The following is a 20,563-nucleotide window of genomic DNA, read 5'->3' as shown; positions in this document are numbered from 1 at the left end:
ATATATGAAATTTGCGACAACCTTTGTCATGAATAAAGTTTTATTATTTTAAATTATTATATTAATAGGACATCATCTGATTAATTGAACACTATCATCATACTGTGTTATCTTACATTTTAATCCGCTACTAGGAATCGTTTTAATATTTCTCAATATTGATTACTACATAAAAAAACGTTTATTTCTTGGAGAAATTTATTTTAATAACATTCGTAAGCAGAGATTGAACTTGAAACTTAACTTAAGATTAATATTTTGATATGTTCTATATGCCAGGCTATGACCGCCTTCAATTAATTATAATGGGTAAAATACAGGGTAAACGGTGGAAGGAAGAAATCAATCTTCGCAACGTTGGGGAGCGTTCAAGTATTACGTAATGCAATTTTTGGAGATTATTGAAACCCCCCCCATGTAACTCACCGTAACGTTATTCAGTACCCACGAACAGTACTGTACCCAAGTATAGTAAAACGTTTCGTGACCACCTAGTGACTCTTAAGTTACTATTATGTGGTGTAAGTCGAAAAGAAAAAATACGTTACGTAATACTTGAACGCTCAATAGGGAGTGGACGAGTATTGCGACTGTCTAAGAGTTGCTGCATGTAGCACAGGACAAGACAGGCTCCAAGAGATGGACGGAAAACCTTCCTAATGGAAAGAAGAAAAAGAAGGAAATACATTCGTATTTGGCGCAACAAGGTGACAAACATACCTCACTTATAGTTTTTAACGATATCTTATCATTGATAATGCGTTGTATGTATTTAGTGTTCGATAGCATTGTAAAGAGTACGGATCAATATGAGTGGTGTCCATTTTGAAGGCGATGTAAGTAGATTAATAAATATGTTATTTAATTTGTGCACCAGCCCTGCGATTCTGTAACTAACTTTTCGAACTCACACAGCGGTTGTAAGTTACAGAAAAGTGAGTTACAGAATCGCAAGGCAGCTCAATAAATACCAATACAGGGCTTGTAGAATTGTCAATCTCCAATCGGCTCTTCTGAACAGAGACATTGCGTCTCTATGCGTATTCTACAAAGTATACTATTTATGATATTATAAAGTATATATTTTGACGACTCATTGGTCTAGTGGTTAGTACCCCTGACTGCGAATCCATGGGTCCCGGGTTCGGTCCCCGGCTGAGACGAACATCGATGTGATTAGCATTTGGTGTTGTGCTTAGGTCTTGGGTGTTTAAATATGTATTTATGTGTCTATCTATCTATAATATGTATGTATATCCGTTGCCTAGTACCCATAACACAAGCTTCACCAGCTTAGCATGGGACTAGGTCAATTGGTGTGAATTGTCTTTAAAAAAAATACTATGGAGAGTGTTCTGAAGTGTTGTTTGGGTTGATCCCATCAGCATCTTCCACGGTCTGCTTCACAAGACACTTTCTTTTGCGAACTAGCGAGCTATGGAATCAACTCCAGTGGGTGTCTTTCCTGGGAGATACGACCTCCAATTGTTTAAAGTAAGAGTAACTCTCTCAAAGGCAAGAAACGCTACTAAAATGCCCATGGGCTGCTATGACTGTTCTTTTTTGGCGGCCGGTAGGCTCGCTTTCCCCTATACTATTAAAAAACCATAGCCGGTCTCAATAGAGAATGTTATTTAACGATTTACCAATTTATTGTGAATTTGTTAACGGCTTAGCTATGTGTTGAGGAAGAATGGTGATGTTCCTCTGACATAAAGAGAGGTCAGAATCAGTCTAAATGCTGACTAGTGACTGGTGGGCCCAGTGACGTAACAATAGGGTGGCAGGGCTGGCAAAATGTCACGGGCCCCCAACCCAAAAGGGCCCCTGCCCAAGAGATATAATGTTCTATGGATGAATTTGAAGTCTCCAATAAGGATTGGGCTAACGTGGACTATAGACTATTCCCTCTCGCCTAAGAGAGGAGGCCTATGGCCATTAGTGGGACATATGCAACGTTTAATTGAGTACGCTGAAAATCTCGAAGTTTATTGAAATTAAACTGAAAAGATTTCTACTGATAGGGCCCCATCAAAAGAATTGTCACGGGCCCCAGTGGTATATTTACACCAGTGGCTATTTTTAGTTGATTTATATTATTAGTTGAATCCCGCTGTTGTTGCGAGTGTAACTCGGGCGAAATGAGGTTTCTTCAGTGGATTTTTTGTTTGTTTTTTTAATCACGCTGTTAGCCTAAAGGGCCGTGTCAGCTCAGTTCGGCTCAGCTCTTCCGGAATGGATTTTTGCGCATGGGCGTCTCCTGCGAGATTCGGACCTCGGCTTGGGCCGTCGTGGGGTGGTCAATCGCCTCAACGTTAGGACAGAAGTTCACTAGAGTGAGCAAAGTAAAGAATCCCGCCTTTCTAATCTGACTATACCTTAGTGGCTAAAGTCGAGAAGTTATATATCCTCAGTTGGAATAACATCGTTAGCGCGTTTTAGGCTATGACGTCATTGCAGTGATTGTAGTTTTTATTGTACAGCCTTGTGATTCTGTAACTCACTTTTCGAACTCTCACAGCGGTTTTCACAGCGGCGGTCACGCTCAAATCAGTCATAAAGCAGTTCTTTTTACGATTTGGCATTCTGATAAGGAGGGAGCTTGTAGTTTATTGTTTACTTGTTTGTTTGTAAAGTGAGTTACAGAATCGCAAGGCAGCTCGTTTATTGTCTATTACCATTGAATTATAAATTAATAAGCGATTAACAATATTTTTAAATGTTTTAACTAAAACTACGTATTTTTTTTTTCAGAATGGCGTGCAAATCGCCGACAATGATTATGGTGGGGGAGTTGATGTCGTAGACAATGATTATGGTGGGGGAGTTAACGTCGTAGACAACGATTATGGCGGGGGCGTCAATGTTGTAGATAATGATTATGGCGGGGTAGTGAGTGTTGTTGATAATGATTATGGGGGGGAGTTAACGTCGTAGACAATGATTATGGCGGGGGAGTCAATGTTGTAGACAATGATTATGGCGGGGGAGTGAGTGTTGTCGAAAATGATTATGGTGGGGGAGTTGATGTTGTGGATAATGATTATGGCGGGGGAGTTAATGTTGTAGATAATGATTATGGCGGTCAATTTTCAGATCGACGATGAAAACAATTTAATTTTTAGTAATATTTTAAAATAAATAATTTCCCTATACATTGTTTTATTTATTACCTTATTCTAAAATTTATTATTACGCAGCTATTCTAAAACGCGTAAGACCTGCATTAGGTAGATTTCTTACCTTCTAAACTCGTTTATACCTTCCTCAATTACCATTTATGTACAAACAAACTTTACATTACACGAGGGAAGTAATAGGATAACCTCATTATAAATGTTTACAGAGGTGTTCCCTTTGTCCAGGGATTTTGTCTTGATTCTTTTTAACTTTAATTCGTGTATGCGGTGATGTTAGTTATTTCGACTATGTACTTGCGTGTTGTTAAAAGCCACGATAGATGATCGTGTACCAATATGTGAATATAGATATACAAATACATGGAGTATTTGTATATCTATATTCACACTGTATACGTGCTAATGATAATATAAATAAATTAAAAATTTTCGTTTATTACACAAGACGTAATGCCACTGAATTGCCATCTAAAGTTCTAATATGTAACTATAAACGAATACATCAACCAATAGCATGTATTTTTACTCAATCTCTCTCAATCGGTCTCAATCGCTCTCTCCCTTTTCTTCGACAAAAACGCTGCACATCTTCGTGACGTTTCCCCTTTTATTGCCTACCCTTATGCGCCTAAAGAAGTTTCACCTAAAAACCGACTCTTAATAAAAGTCAACCAACTTTGGTCGGTGACAACAAATGTGTGAGAAAAAACTTACCAGTAGGTGAAGAATTCAGCTAAATCCATACAGTCAATGTCCCGTCTCTGTGGGACTGGTTCATCAGCTATCCCAGAATCCACGTCTTCCTCACAACTTGAACATTCGGAGTCGCTAACCGATCGCGCGTCACTCATTGCAGTCTTGTCATTCGATAGGCTGTAAATGTTAGAGTATTAAAGATTTTTTTAGTTCGTAATCCTACAGCTAACAAAAATATTTAACAAACAACAATTAAACTAAAGATATAGCCAAAGATATAATATATAAATGCCTACGCCTACTCATATATGTAGTTTTTGAAGTAAAACTTCTTTAGGCGCGACTAGGGAGTAAATTTTTTTTTCTGACGGAAGTAACGTCTGTGTAGTTTCCGCTATTTAAAAATACAACGATAGCTCGTTTTATAAGTCCGTCAGCGCCATCTAGTGGTGCATTATTTGAACTGATTTAAGTCAGTTTCTTGTTAAGGTTTATTTAGGATAGTATTCATTCGTTTTATTTATTACTGATTCTTGTAATTATGTTATTATTAGTATATTTATATTTAAAATGAAAATCCATACTAGTAACATGTGACCAAATTAAAATTCCACTAAAGAGGGAAGGTTCCCATCCTAGCTTGCTTTTCTTTTGTTATACATGCGGCCAGTTTTTTCGCTTAATTTCGTATTTTACCATATGGATATGGAAGAAGTAAATTAATGCCAAATTAATTATCCTAAAAATTTGGTTTGTATAAAAATAACAAATTTGTATAAGAGAATAGCAAAGTGAATAAAAAAATCAAAAGTTTAAAAAAAAAATTGAAAATCTCTAAATATACTTATTGATTTATTACTTTTAAAATAAGTAAATTAATAGTAAATTTTCTGACAATTGCGACATTCTATAAGAGCTGATTTACACAGGGTCAGTAACTGACTACAAATTCGAGGCAAGTCAGTGCTGACCCGAAAAAAACCCTGCGTAAACTGATTTGAAGTCAGTACAGTGGCTTGAAGTCAGCGCTGACTTGAATATTCGGACACGAATATTTTAAAGTCAAGTCGGGTTATAACCCTTAATCGAATTTAATTACTCAGCGATGCTTTTCATTACGTTGGCAGGATGTTAAATAAAATCCAAAAGCCTCAATAAATAACGTAAAACAAATTGAAGTTTGACTGTAAAAAAACATAATTTCCATTTTCAACAGCAAGGCCTAATTATTTTTGTATACATTAAATGGAAAAATATGCAAAGGACGTAAAACCATTAAAAAAACATAATAAGTGCTTAGTGATATGGCTAAATATTATTGAATTGTATGTATGTTACTCGATTATATTTCATTCATTGTAGTAGTTGATGCTCGATGTCCTTCGATTTCTTCCGGATTGGTGAGCATCTTGTAGTCCAGTTTTGTTTGTTTCGCCGGGTGTGGGAGATCTACGTATTTCACTCTCCTCTCTAATTCTTCGCCCTCCAGTATTTCCGTGCTGACCCCCCTTCTTATCTCGTATAAGGCAGCGGCTTCTTGAATACAGAGGTCTAGTGGAAGTATGCCGGCCAGTAGGGTTGCTGCGTGTAATGATGTCGTCCTATAAGTTTTTGCAATTTTTTGGACAAAGCCCCTTTGCAGATGATTTAGTTTTCTGCGTACACAGATTTTATTTGTCGCGGGAGCCCACACCGCGGCCGTATACATTAAGATTGGTTCAATAACGGCAGTGTACGCGGTCGCGACAACTTACTGGTATAGTCCCCATTCGATCTTCGCGGCTTTGGCCAGCTGCTTATATATCTGGATGGCCTTCCGGCATACCCTCTCCACATGTCTGTTAAATGTGAGTCTAGCATCCACATCAACTCCGAGAATTCGAATGTGGTTATCCATCTGTATCGGTACATTTTTCACAACCGTGGGGTATCATACTTCAGTTTGCGCGTAACCACCATGGCTTGGACTACCTTGACGACAAGCTACTCAAGTTGAGGGAAGGTGAGATCTCCGCTGCCTTCGGAGTGAAGGTAGGATATTAGGCATGGGTGCTGTTGCGGGGAGAAGACCTCGATGTAAAGTTTACTCCCCGCATTCTAGCCTTGTTAGTAATTGACTTAATGTCGAATCGGACGGGGGAAATTTAATGCGATCCACACACTTAAATCCCTTATAGGTAGAGGTTGGGCCTTGTTGGGTCCAAGTAAGAAAATAATATTGCCATACATTATTAAACGACGAAAAAATTTCAACTTTTAAATATTAAGACATCTTGTACAAATAAAAGGTTTGGTAACTTATCGTACGTTACCTGAGCGATTTATGTAGAGAGAATTCAAAAACTAAAATTTTATAATTGTATTTTAAATAGTGATTATGTTATAAAAACAAGTAAAGAGAAAAACAACAGGTTTTAAAAGCATAGATAATTCATAAAATTTAATTAACTTCTTTACACATTAGCATAAAATGATCGGACTTATTGTTTTTACCAAATTCTCAGTAATTGAATTTCGATTATTATTCTAGAATCAATATACATTATCATGTTGCGGTACTTGGTGCTTCTCTGCGTGTTGATATGGTCTGCACAAGGTAGGTTTTAAAGGACTGTTTCTTAAGTTAATAAAATTATTATCTACGAACTAGATTTATTTTTTGACTACGACCAAGCCTGACTCAACCACTGAGATGGAAAAAGAAAATTGAAATTAAATTTATTAATTTCTTTTTAGCTACGAAGGCAGTTCCGAAGATAGTCGGAGGAACGGAGGCTGCTGAAGGAGAGTTCCCATACCTGGCTTCATTGAGAGTATACAATAACCGAAATGTGCTGATCCATTTCTGTGGAAGCTCTATTATCTCCCATTGGTTGGTGTTGACTGCAGCCCATTGCATGATAGAGTATGTATTTCTCACGAGCCTGTCACGACATGGCTGGCTTTTTCTATTTTTAGTATTTATAATAAAGATTATTATTAAATAAAGTTTTGACAGGATAAAGTACCCAAGTGTAATCTCTATTCTATAACTGGCATCACCTCCAACGCGACCAGAGTATCAATAGTATATTTCAAAATTTGGTCTCCATTAAGATTTTAACCTAAATAAGATCAGCAGAGTTATTTGGTAAGTACTAGACTAATACCTATGTAAATGAATTATAGCTATCCCAAAGAGCGAATACAAGTAGTGGCTGGTACAATAGACTATTTCGGCGACGGCGCGAAATATGGAATTGTTAAATTCATCAATCATGAAAACTACAACAGAACCTCACTTGCGAACGACATAAGTCTAATTCTAGTGAACAGACCAATTCAGTTGGGGAAGAAAGTTGGTTTAATCAAATTGCCAACAGAGAATACTCCAGGTGGATTGGATCTCATAATAGCTGGATTTGGGTTCATTAATGTAAGTAGATTATACAAATATTTTTTTTGTTAAGTGATAAGGCCGTTCATGGTTACTTACACTGCTCTTTTCTTATATATATTATATATTTCTGTAAATGGAATTAGGAAATAGATACTTGGAAAGCTAGTTCCATAGTGGCATGCTGCAACTTAAGGTGCCATTTAAAAAACTTTCAATTAATAATAATATATAGTTAATGTTGCTGTTTACCGTTTTATACTAGACTTGACTTGACTTAATGTCCTAGAACCCCTAGTTGGGGCAGAGGGCGTCCACAGTGAGTCTCCATCGCGTTCGGTCTTGAGCCTCGTATTTTACTTCGCTCCAAGTCTTTCCGGCTCTCTTTGCCTCATCTGCAACTGTACGGCGCCAGGTTTGCTTGGGACGGCCACGCTTCCGCCGCTTTCCTTGCGGGTCCCAATCAAGCGCCTACTTGGGAATATGATTGGGATCCCTTCGAAGTGTATGACCTATCCAATTCCACTTGCGTCGCTTGATCTGCTGGCTGAGCAGGGTTTCTCGGCAGCGCTCCCAAAGTTGCTCGTTGGAGATTTTTTCAGGCCAGTAGATACCCAGAATACGGCAAAGACAGCTGTTGACGAAGACTTGGAGTCGGTGCGACATGTCTTTGGTGACCTTCCACGTTTCACACCCATAGAGCAGCACAGACTTGACGTTGGATACGAATATTTTAAACTTGATTTGACGCGTTAACATCCGTGACTGCCATACAGGTCGAAATTGTGCGAAGGTTGCTCGGGCCTTGGCAATGCGTGAAGTGATGTCCTCTTCTGTACCTCCAGTTTCATACACGACGCTTCCGAGGTAATCAAACTTTTGGACGCTTTCTTCGTCCTCTACACCCATCCGTAATGGGGTGCGGTTCTCAACTCCAACACGCATTTCATTCGTTTTCCGGGTGTTGAGTTTGAGTCCCGCAATTCCCGCCTCGCGTTCCAGGTCGTCCAACTTAGATTGCATGTCGCGGTGCTTGTGACTTAGTAGACATAAGTCATCGGCATAATCCAAATCTTCCAAGATGTTGGTTAATCCCCACTCTATTCCGCGGCGCTTGTTCTGATGTGTGCGATGCATAATCCCGTCGAGAACATCCAGGAAAAGTAGTGGCGAGAGTAAGCAGCCTTGACGGACGCCCGCATGCACTTGAATATCGTCTGAAACGAGGCCATCGTGAGTCACTCTACAAGAATAGTTCCTTTATTAGATTATTTATCTTTGGCGGGACACCAATGTTAGAGAGTCGCGACCATATGCTGCTCCATCTCAGCGTATCGAAAGCTTTTTCGAAGTCAACAAAGGTAAGATAAATCTCCCTCTGCCATTCTGATGCCTGTTATAGAATGATACAAAAAGAGTATTAATTTGGTCGGTACACGAGTGATTAGGCCGGAAGCCAGCTTGTTCTACGCGAAGGAGAGGCTCGACGGCTCCAGACAACCTGTCCAATATAATTCTGCAGAAAACCTTGGAAGTGGTCGAGAGCAAGGTGATACCTCTCCAATTGCTTTGTGCATTGTGCACCGTTTTATACGTTTATTTATTTAAAAATAACTAAGGCGTTCTTTAAGGTAGATTTTTCCGCGAACCCGCATATAAAAATACTTATGTTATGAGGTAATACAAGTAATATTATATATTTTAGTCAAAAGAAAGAAGACCACGTAAACTACAAAAGCTGACAGTAAAATCGCTATCGGTGCAAGAATGTCAGGAAAGCTCACTCAAAGCTTACAAAAAGTATAATCCGATTACTGACAAACTACTCTGCACATACAAAGAGGTTAATCAAGGCATTTGCCAAGTAAGTACAGTACATCTTTTAATATTCAATGATATAGGAAACATAAAACATTGTCATTTAATTATGCACCAATCAAAATAATAAATAATTTGCTAAACTGCTTCGAGTACAAAAGCTTTTGTTTAAGAATTAAAAATAATACTGTACTGTAACCCTGCTGGTAGTAATTACTGTAAAATTTTGTGCGTCACAACTGTAAAAAACTGATTAAACATTCCAGGGGTTTAGCGTACGTGGTGATTGGTAACGCTAATCTTGCTCGCCGAGGGCAATTATTATTATTATCTTTAATTTCTTACATTTCCGAACTAGGTGACAATAAAATCAATACCTAAATTGATGACCCCGACTTGATATTTATTAAATTTGGAGTTGTCTAGTAGCCGCAGAGTTGTTAATTCAGCCAGAGCCAATTTTTTTTTTTTATTAAAAGTAGAACATTTCGCCTGTGACCAATTTACATTAGTTCCAATCCACAGGGTGATTCCGGCGGCACTCTTGCTTACCAGGGTTCTTTAGTTGGAATTCCATCTTGGAACATCCCTTGTGCTCAAGGAGAACCAGATGTTTTCACTAGGGTTTATGAGTATTTAGACTGGATTAGCACAACTACAGGGAAACTACCTATACCAACATAATATTTTAATAAATATATAAATATAGCTACCAAGCTTGAAATTAATTCCAGTGGAGGTTTATTAAATGTCTGTCATAATTTCAGTAACATTTGTTTTATTTCAATATTACTCCTCTTCATTTATAGAAGTAGTACGGCGACTGCCTCACGTCAAAGTTCCCCAAAAACCTCTTCTTAATGTATGCGGAAGCGGTGTGGGCTCCCGCGACAAATAAAATCTGTGTACGCAGAAAACTAAATCATCTGCAAAGGGGCTTTGTCCAAAAAATTGCAAAAACTTATAGGACGACATCATTACACGCAGCAACCCTACTAGGCCGGCATACTTCCACTAGACCTCCGTATTCAAGAAGCCGCTGCCTTATACGAGATACGGTCAGCACGGAAATACTGGAGGGCGAAGAATTAGAGAGGAGAGTGAAATACGTAGATCTCCCACACCCGGCGAAACAAACAAAACTGGACTACAAGATGCTCACCAATCCGGAAGAAATTGAAGGACATCGAGCATCAACTACTACAATGAATGAAATATAATCGAGTAACATACATACAATTCAATATATGCAATAAGTAGCATGAAGTCTTGAACGAGATTTATAAAAGTTATTAGATCTTTGTCCTTAGCTGCCGAATAAGGTGAAATTTTACTCCATATTATACGAGTATAATATGGATTTTAAAATATATAAGCATTTTTACCTTTAAATTATTTAGTTGTCTGAGAAAATTCATTTCTATTGATTTCAAATAACTACGATTAATGTATTAGTACTTACTAAATGCCCTTGATGTTAATGAGTCTTTTTTTTAATTTTCGTGGCCTTGACGAATGGTGTTGAAAAGCGAAAGTAATTTAAATGATTATTTTTTATCCAAATAGTAGTTATAATACGAATATATTCTTTGACGACTCATTGGTCTAGTGGTTAGTACCCCTGACTGCGAATCCATGGGTCCTGGGTTCGATCCCCGGCTGAGACGATCATCGATGTGATGAGCATTTGGTGTTGTGCTTAGGTCTTGGGTGTTTAAATATGTATTTATATGTCTATCTATCTATAATATGTATGTATATCCGTTTGCCTAGTACCCATAACACAAGCTTCACCAGCTTAGCATGGGACTAGGTCAATTGGTGTGAATTGTCTTTAAAAAAAAAAAAAAAAATTATTTCAGGTATTTAGACTGAACCAGCCTCATATAGAAGAATCTATCGGATCCGATTACTGTTCGCTCCATATGATTTGGTTATTAATTTTTCTAACCTAACCGCAACTTAGATCTCAAACTCAAAATATCTTTATTCATATAGGTAAACAAGTACACTTATGAACGTCAAAAAGTAGTTAAATTAATTTTAAATTTACATTTACTACCAGTTCGCAAGTCAAGGGCTTAAGAAGAAATGGCAAGAAACTATCTGCCACTCTTTTTAATCGCCAAGTATTGAGTAATACAAATTGTTTTAACTGGAGCAAATCAATCCCAAGGATTAGGATCATTTAAATATTCGTCAAATTTATAAAAAGCTTTATTAATTATTTACGTTTTACGAGGGCTTTGAATTTATTTAGTGATAATTCTCTAATTTCGCTTGGGAGTTTGTAGTAAAAACGAATACAATTTCCATATAACAAGTAGTTTATCTTCTGGAGCCTGGTTGGTCGTACACTCAAATTAGTTCTATTTTGCGAAGGTCTCATTCAACAGCAAAATTGATAAATTTTTCAACAAATAATTAAATCGTCGTTTCAGTTGTTTTCGCGAATTCATTTTTCCCACTGACTTCACACCCGTGTGCTCATCGTGAGAAACGCACCAATACTACTTACTTCATGTAAATAGTTAAAGTCAGTCGCGGCGCCGACATTGGCGCTGCGACTGAAAATTAAACTGAAAAAAAAAAAATTTACCTTCCCAGAACCCCTCCACTAACACTTGAACTTTATGATATGGTATTAAAGTTCAAATTGCCTTTAAATATTATTACGAATATTATGCATGGGAATATAGAAAAGCGTTGTTTTAGACTTTTTCACTCAATTTTTTTAATTTTTCTCTCCGTAAGAACCATCCTCGTACTTCAAAGAATATTATAAAAAAAGAATTGGCCAAATCGGTCAAGCCGTTTTCATGTGATGTCGTGACAACGGAAAACGGGTTTCATTTTTATATATATAGATAACAAGGTTATATTGACATGTGCTGATCTAGCCTTCGTATTTGAATAATCTTTGTAAAGCACATGAATAAAAATTTAATTAAATTATAATATTCTTAGAAAACCGGACCGAGGAGTGGAACTGGGAACCGGGGGGGGGGGGGGGGGGGGCTGTGATTGGCTCTCGGACGTGACGGACGCTTTAGTATACGCGGGATAAAACATCCCCACTATTTTGTGTGTCACTATCTCCCGGCCTAACAGGATCATGAAACAAAGCACTACACGTCGATTTTTTATATGTCAAATTGTGGCAGACTTTCAAAACCTCAAAACAAATCTCAATTACTACAAAAATTTCGATAAAATTGCTTGATAAATTATCACTTTCAACGCAACAGATTTATCGATTCGATGAACATATTAAAATAGATAAGAGCCGGTTAATCAATATTTTGTCTTTATCACTCTCATTATAAACCATAAAGACAAATGTAGACTGTACTGCCCTGCGATTCTGTAACTCACTTCACGAACTCACACAGCGGTTTTCGCATCGGCGGTCTCTCTCAAATCAGTCGTGAAGCAGTAATTTTATGATTTGGCATTCTGATAAACAATAAAGTACAAGCTTCCACCTTTTCAGAATGCCAAATCATAAAATGACTGCTTCACGACTGATTTGAGAGAGACCGCCGATGCGAAAACCGCTGTGTGAGTTCGTGAAGTGAGTTACAGAATCGCAGGGCTGATTGTGTTTCAAAGTGTTTTCAAAGTATAAGTATATATACAAACGCAGCGTGCGAATCGCATCCCTGAGGTCGTAGGTTCGACCCCGGCTGTGCACAAATCGTCCTTTATGTGCGCATTTGACACACACTCACGTACACACACTAACACACATACACACACTTACACACAGGCACCCACCCACCCACACACACACACACACACTTACGCACCCACCCATACCCCATTTGGTTTCCTTATATGTGTATCTTTATAAATATGTTTTTTGTTAACGTTGCCTATGTAATAATGATTGTTTATTCTCACTAAATTTTTCTCTACTTTTTAAGACCTTCTGTCGATACGAAGTGGTGGAGGTCTGATGACCTGGTACTCTTACCTTTAGCAGGCATCAGTCTCACACAAACTAGCATTTTCCCTAAATAGAAGAAAGACAATTATTTATTTTATTACACGCTTTATATTAGCTTCACCAGTATGTATGTATGTATGTATCCGACTCCGTCGGACTCGATTTTGACCCACTTTTAACGGACAGATTTAATTCAAACTTTGCGCACCTGTCAAAGATCGATGACAATGCAATAATCCGAAAAAAAATGGAAAAAAATTAACTAAAGAATAAATAATAGTTAAAAAAACTGAAAAACACGCTTTTAAAGCACATCAAACTAAAAACTGAAAAATAATTCCTAATTTAGGCTGAAAATGGTAATGAACAAAAAATACTGGTATTATTGTGAAAAAGCGTGGGGCGCTTTGTGCCATATTTTTCGTCTATCGAGCAACCCGTGTGCTTTAAAAGCGTGTTTTTTAGTTTTTTTTAACTATTATTTATAATAGTATATAACTGTCACTTGTTTATGTACTAAGTTTTTGTGAGTAAAAATGAATAAAGATTATTATTATTTAATACATAAGGGGTGAAGAAAAGGAAACAATTTCATAAGTTCTCTCGATATCTGTAGCGCTGATGTCGAAATTGGAATCGCGATACACAAACTCATTTGGGATTTGGAGCACTATCTATATATATAGTGACCATTGATTTTTCTAATAGGCAAGTAGCTGATCAGGGCATGTTTCCTCACGATGTTCATCGTACGAGCGACTCTTAAATGCGACCATAGAAAGTCAAATGCCGGGATTCAAACCTGCCTTGCGATTCTGTAATTCACTTTTCGAACTCTTACAGAGGTTTTCACAGCGGCGGTCGCGCTCAAATCAGTCGTAAAGCAGTCATTTTACGATTTTGGCATTCTGATAAACAATAAACTACAAGCTCCCTCCTTATCAATATCATTAATTGTATGCATACGTTGTTTTAGAACATAAACACTGCATTCAAATTAACGCATTCCCACAAAAGACTTTACGTTCGTCTGCGTGTCTGAATTACATAAATCAAGTATTTGTGCTAACAATGAGGAATTGATTGGCCCAAATTCCATTATTTAAAGCAGTGCTCACGGCTAAATGTCACGTGCAATGTTGCCAGGAATAATTGTCTACATTATTGAATAGGTTCGTAATCAATATTTCAAGAGAGATGGTTTGTCACCGAAAAATTAGATACTGAAAAAAACGGGATATTATCTATATATATAAAAGAAAGTCGTGTTTGTTACAACACTTATAACTCGAGAACGGCTGGACCGATGTTAGTTATCTCTTTTTTAGTGGATTCTTCTCCGCTCCGATTAGCAGAATAAGTAATAAAATATCGGATAAGTTATCAAATAAAAAAAAATAATTAATTAATTTTACGAATGCAAACTGCATGTGGTGCCATCTTTTGACAAAATTACGCATATAAAAAAATCCTATCACTTTGTTCTTGCGCCGGATAACAAAACAAAAAATGTTGTATATCAAAAAGTACTTTAACATGCAGTCTCGCTATATTAGCGCTAGAGAGAGGAGGCCTAATGTGTAAAACCGTCATTCTTTTTTCGTAATGGCAGGCAATAAAACATTTCTGTATTTGGAAAAAAGTTGTATTAATGTTATTACCTCAAATAAATCCTAAATTAAGTTTAGCTAAAGTTAAAACGATATTATTACAATGTTAAGTGGAACGAAGTTCGCTGGGTCCGCTAGTGTTTTTATAAAAAAGCGCGTGCGTACATAGGCAATGTTGGAGTTCATAATGTCAAAGACTTCTTTTTAAAGCAAACAAAAGATAGTTATTGTACTTAATGAGAAAGGTCCAGACAATTGCCCAAAGTGTATCTAAAAAAATATAAATAATTTCGTGATATCTAAATCTATAAAAAAATCCAGGATTCTATCTAAAAAGAATCCCGTCTGAAGAAGATGGACTACAAAGCAAAAATGGGTGTCTATGGGCTGCGTAGACTGCCCTTTTTGGTCGTCCCGCAGGCTAGTTTGCCCCCCTATTATATAAAAAAAAAAAAAAAACTTCTAGAGAATTAGTTCGATCTATGGGAACGACATAGCGAAACACGGCGTGATTAAGAATTTGATAAACCAACCACAAACAACAAAGCAATTCATTATTTTGGTTGTGAAATTTCAGGCAGACAAGGAACTAAGTTACACAAATTACATGTATTTATCTTAATAGTTATACAATTTATGTATGTTTGTCTTTATATACTTAAGAAAAGACTTAATCAAGAAGGAAAGAATTTTCAAAAATACTGACAGGTGGGCTCGAAAGTTCGTTGACGTATTAATTACCAACGAAAACTTGAAAAATCTCCACAACATAACTTTGGATACCGAAACGTGGACTTGATGAGATGATCAAAGGAACGTGATGAATTCTAGATGAATATTTGCGAAAGCTAATAAAGTGGGTGCCGCGCAAGCGCACAAGCGACCAAACACACCGTATCAGAAATCGATGAAAACACTTCACTTCACACTTTCCTGTTCTCACACTTGAAGAGAATGCAACGAAAATTTTGCGCTGGTGAAAATTTTTTATATTTTACTAAAAATGTTCGTCAACAAAACAAAACAAAATTATTATTATTTAATAATAATATAAATAAAAAATATACATAACTACGATCCTATAACGAAAATAGCAGTTTATATACGCAATAGCTTATTTGATTCAAATATACATGCGCAAAACATCTCTTGTATGGCAATTAAGGTCTTTTCTACTAGGTTTTAAAAACCGACTTAATGTACTAATCTATTAATAATTATTTACGTGAAACAATAATTAATTTCCTTTTAAGATAAATTTGCACGCTATGTATGGCCGAATATCCAAACTTTAGGTTGTACCACCATAACATTTTTGTACATATTTTTGTACCATATTCTTGCAAATAATTTAATAATAATTCGCAATATACATTAAATAGACGTGAGACAACATATTTTAATATGAAATAAAACCCGCTGCTTTGGACATTTTGGTGACATAAAATTTTCGATACAACGGCCCTAAACAGACTGAAGATTACTTTAATAAGTAACGAGCATTTAGCGTAATTATTTTCTATTTGTACTCTCATAAATTTGACATATTGCCAATAACAGCTGGGAGATGAAAGATGTCCGCGGTCATTGGGGCTTAAAAATGTGTCAAAATAGTTGCGTCATCGGACGCGTGCCCGCGTTGCACAGATAACAATAAATCAGAGATTAGAGTACAACAATAATTATTAAAAACAATATATAACCTACTTAATGTTTTGTTCGAGCCTAAAAGATTGGTTATATAGTACTAGCCGTTTCCCGTCCGCTTTGCTGGGCGAATTAAAATAGGAAATAAATAAATTAAATAATAAATTCTTCTTTTTAACTTCCCGCTAAGAAAATTGAAAATTTTCGAATATCGAGTTTTTAACAGATGTTGACGTTTTGAGGTTCTAGGAAGCCTCTTTTGTTTTTATTAGCGGGATAAATTTTCATAAAAGTAAAACAGCAATAAAAAAATGAAGGAACGTTGAAATTTAAAAAATAAATAGCCATAAACCATCTAGGAAAAATTTGAAGAATGGCAGTAGTTTCATGTCGATACGATCAGTGGTTTAGGCGTGAAGGAGCCTCAAACGAAGACAATTTTTCTTATATATATATATATATATAGATTTAGCGAAATACATTCCTATATAGTATATGCGGATATTATTAACATTAATAAAATCGTTATATATATTTAAAGTTGTTGTTTGTATTGTTTATATTACATACACATTTTCGTGTGTTATATTGGTAATAAGTTGTGATTAAACCACCATTACCAGACGTAACAAAACAGATGACACCAAAAAGTTACATTTCATTTCAAAAGAAATTGGATTAGTTTTAATAAATAATTATATGTATACTATTTTCGTAATTTACTTTAATTTTTTAAAATAAAGTTTCTATTCCCAGCTTTTTACTAATAAAATTTATTTAAATTTTTGTATAACCGCAACTGCTGGCACAAGATATGTTTAAATATGTATAAGTATATAATTACTAAATCTAAAGTTCTTTGATTTTTATTTATAATTACTACGTAATTTGTTATTAAATTATAAAAATTAATAGAATTAGTAACACTAAAATTTAAATGTAAATTAAACTTAAAATAAATTTTCTAAATCATAGATTTTTATCAATTTTTTTTTATTTTACTGCATAGATTTTACGTAAAATATTTGCATTTATGTTACAATTTTATATAATTCTTTTATTATTTTTTCATAATATGTATAGATAAATTTTGAAATTAATTGCAGAGTTTTGTAATTGATATGAAAGAACTATGAATGAATGCTTTATTGTCCCGCACTTATAAAAAAAATCTTTTGCGCTACAACCTCATTAGGTCTGGGCCTCAGATTTCTGAATCTGTTTCATTATCATTTTTTCAATCTAATAGGCAAGTAGGTGATCAACCATGCCTGACGCACGCCGTCGACTTTTTGGGTCTAAGACATGTCGTACGCTGGAGACACTAGGTCAACACTGCTAACAAAGTTTACCAATGAATGACGTTTAAAGTTCTTAAAAGCAGACGCTACTCCTCTTTTCGAAAACACTCTTCTTAAAGCCACAGCCAGCATTGGAATACTTGGCGTTGACATATCGAACGACGTTCAGTTTCGCGGTCACTTGGAGGGAAAGGCTAAATTAGCCTCCAAAAAGCTTGGTGTGCTCAGCAAGGCGAGGCGGTACTTCACTCCGGGCCACCGCATGCAACTATATAAAGCGCAAATTCGGCCCCACATGGAGTACTGCTCTCACCTCTGGGCGGGGGCTCCCCAGTACCAGCTCCTTCCACTTGACCGTATACAACGCAGAGCGGTTCGAATCGTCGACGACCAATCCCTCTCCGAGCGGCTTGATCCTTTGGCGTTGCGTAGAGATGTGGGGTCACTCTGCATCTTCTACCGCATTTACCATGGAGAGTGTTCAGAGGAGTTGTTCGGATTAATACCTGCAGCTGAATTTCATCATCGGACGTCGAGACAGAATACGAAATTCCACCCGTATCACCTCGACGTCCGCCGTTCCACAACTGAGCGTTTTTCAAGGCAGTTTTTGCCGCGCACAACCACTATGTGGAACCAGCTGCCCACTGAAGTATTTCCGAACCAATTCGACTTAGGATCCTTCAAGAAAAGAGCGTACCTATTCTTAAAAGGCCGGCAACGCACTCGCGAGCCCTCTGGCATTGAGAGTGTCCATGGGCGGCGGTATCACTTAACATCAGGTGAGCCTCCTGCCCGTTTGCCCCTCGTTCTATAAAAAAAAAAAAAAAAACATTTCTACGTAATTCATTAATTTTTATAGTGCATTTTTCTGAGTGTTTTCATGACATGCCGATTTCCTCACATTGAAAACATACTATACTATATACTCGAACTTTACTTTGAAGCTATTTTATTATCAATTAAATTTTGTTCAAACAAGGTGAGTACGCATTGGGTCTTGAAGATTCTTCCACAGAAATTCATTCATACATTGCTCTTCTAGATGAATGTATGTTATGTATGTGTGCGTGTGTGTAAGTAAATATTTTAAGTAGTAGTTTGAGGAGTAGTTCTTTAAAACAATGTACAAATTCCTTAATTTCCAAAACCAAAGCAGATTGGTATAGGCTTTCGGAAAGTGTTGTGTTATTTGAACTCTTTTAAAAACTAAATTACGTAATAATAATAGACAACTATGTGTCAGAACACACAGAAATGATGCATTCAATTCACAATTAATGAAATATATTAAACGTTTTTATAAGTATAACAATGCAAAACACTTGACGAATACTTTCGTATTAATACTCGCAAACTTAACATACACACAATAGTAAATACACTATATACCTACATATAACACTATTATACACTGTTCATATACTTTATAAACGTCCTTATACGCACTGTGAAGTTGCAAGCTGTTTTGCTTGCGGACACTACACTGTACTGTAGTACACTGGTCGAATCTACGCTGGGTAGCTGAATACGAAATGCATGGAGCATTTATTTGATTTATTTTAAGATTTTTTACGGATAATAATATTAGTTTTATAGTTTATATAATAGTTTTTGTCGAAGAAAAGGGGGAGAGCGTTTGAGGCCGATTGAGAGAGAGTGAGAAGGGCGAATTCCCTTATTCTATTTTAAAATTAAAACTTTGTAAGGAGAATTTATGAAATATTAGTATTGCAAAATAATTTATTGCAATCTCAAATGACGAATTGTAAATTAAAATGCCACGTGTTTTTATTACCGAAGAAATAAATTTAAAGAATTAAATTATTAATTTATATTAATTTTCGAAACTTTTAATATTTTAATGACAATTAAATTCATTAAATTCCTAACATATCTACCTTTTTCCCTCCCTCTAAGTCTCGGAAATCTAAAGTTTTAGATTTGTATAAATATGAACAAGAGTTAAAAATTAGTTTGCCAGAGAAGTTTCCCTTCTGACATGTGTACTTTTTACGCACGCTCTTTTTTTAAAAAACATACCTATAACTAAATTGTCATACATTTTAGATAAAACATATGTACCACAGATATAGTATTATATATGCCGTAGTAAACTTTAATAAATAAATAGACTAAGGATCCATCAAGAAAGGAGCGTCTTTCTTGAAAGGCCGGCAACCTTGCGAGCCTTCTGGCAAATTGACTTGGGTGATTGTGATCACTTAACATCAGATGAGCCTTCGTTTGTCTCCTACATACAAAAAAATAGTTAAAATACTCCACAGCTTCTCTGTTCTCAACGCAGCCAAATATTGCGTTATTTTTGCACGGGTTCAACGCTGCAAGATGCATCGGCTATTATGCATTTAAATAGCTAATTGTATTTAGTAATTACAATTTCGTAACTACTATATTTAAGTACAACTCTTCTTTAGTATTTCTCTATAATACAAATTATCATAACAGATGCAATCCCAAGCCAAAACTCATATATACTTGCCACTGAATTATTATTATAATAATATGTAATTATTTACGACATCACATTAGAAACCTCAAAAATAACAGTACTTCTCCAATATTTAATGGATGTTATTATACATATAAACCTTCCTCTTGAATCACTCTATCTATTAAAAAAAAACGCATCAAAATCCGTTGTGTAGTTTCAAAGATTTAAGCATACAAAGGGACATAGGGACAGAGAAAGCGACTTTGTTTTATACTATGTAGTGATATACTTAAAAGGAGTTTTAGAATCTAGGCGCTAAATCACCTGCATCATGAGCTCACCCCACATACACATCCTCACGTACAATCCATCCTCAACTTATGAACGTCAAGAAATAAATATATATGCGACATCTGCGATATGGATATTGAGATAACTATTGAAATTGTATTCAAAAACGTGTGACGCCATTTCAGTGGTACATGGTCATGAAGGCATAATGATGATAGTAGAACCTGAGCAAGTGATTTATTTATTTATAAGTCACACAAAAGAAACCACATAGACAATA

General features: G+C 36.0%; 2 protein-coding genes and 1 long non-coding RNA gene across 3 annotated transcripts in view; 2 read left to right on the top strand and 1 right to left on the bottom strand.

Annotated features, from left to right (window-relative positions):
• LOC125058268 (apical junction molecule) overlaps positions 1–19,033 on the bottom strand; it is a 72,090-nt gene extending 53,057 nt beyond the window's left edge. Inside the window, exons 1-2 of the mRNA XM_047662318.1 lie at positions 18,934–19,033; positions 3,855–4,013 (exon numbers count right to left, since the gene is read on the bottom strand). Coding sequence (XP_047518274.1) covers positions 3,855–3,991 — 137 coding nt within the window. The 5' untranslated portion in view covers positions 3,992–4,013; positions 18,934–19,033. The remainder of the gene's footprint in view (positions 1–3,854; positions 4,014–18,933) is intronic.
• Positions 739–3,155, top strand: LOC125058270. The gene is made up of 2 exons (XR_007118365.1): positions 739–836; positions 2,755–3,155. It is a non-coding gene; the product is annotated as an uncharacterized LOC125058270 (long non-coding RNA).
• LOC125058269 (chymotrypsin-2-like) lies at positions 6,229–9,800 on the top strand. Its single transcript, XM_047662319.1, has 5 exons — positions 6,229–6,432; positions 6,573–6,741; positions 7,005–7,251; positions 8,918–9,076; positions 9,556–9,800. The coding sequence occupies exons 1-5, from the start codon at positions 6,384–6,386 to the stop codon at positions 9,712–9,714; spliced, it is 783 nt and encodes a 260-aa protein (XP_047518275.1). The 5' UTR covers positions 6,229–6,383; the 3' UTR covers positions 9,715–9,800.
• Positions 19,034–20,563: the final 1,530 nt, after the last annotated feature.

This window comes from Pieris napi, chromosome 18 (genome assembly GCF_905475465.1).
Source record: "Pieris napi chromosome 18, ilPieNapi1.2, whole genome shotgun sequence".
NCBI lineage: Eukaryota > Metazoa > Arthropoda > Insecta > Lepidoptera > Pieridae > Pieris > Pieris napi.
This window is presented reverse-complemented; position numbering and strand designations above follow the sequence as displayed.

Coding starts and splice junctions, on each gene's coding strand:
- LOC125058269 (XM_047662319.1), top strand. CDS start 6,384: ATGTTGCGGTACTTGGTGCTTCTCTGCGTGTTGATATGGTCTGCACAA. Junction 6,433..6,572: donor GTTGATATGGTCTGCACAAG/GTAGGTTTTAAA, acceptor ATTTCTTTTTAG/CTACGAAGGCAGTTCCGAAG. Junction 6,742..7,004: donor GCAGCCCATTGCATGATAGA/GTATGTATTTCT, acceptor AATGAATTATAG/CTATCCCAAAGAGCGAATAC.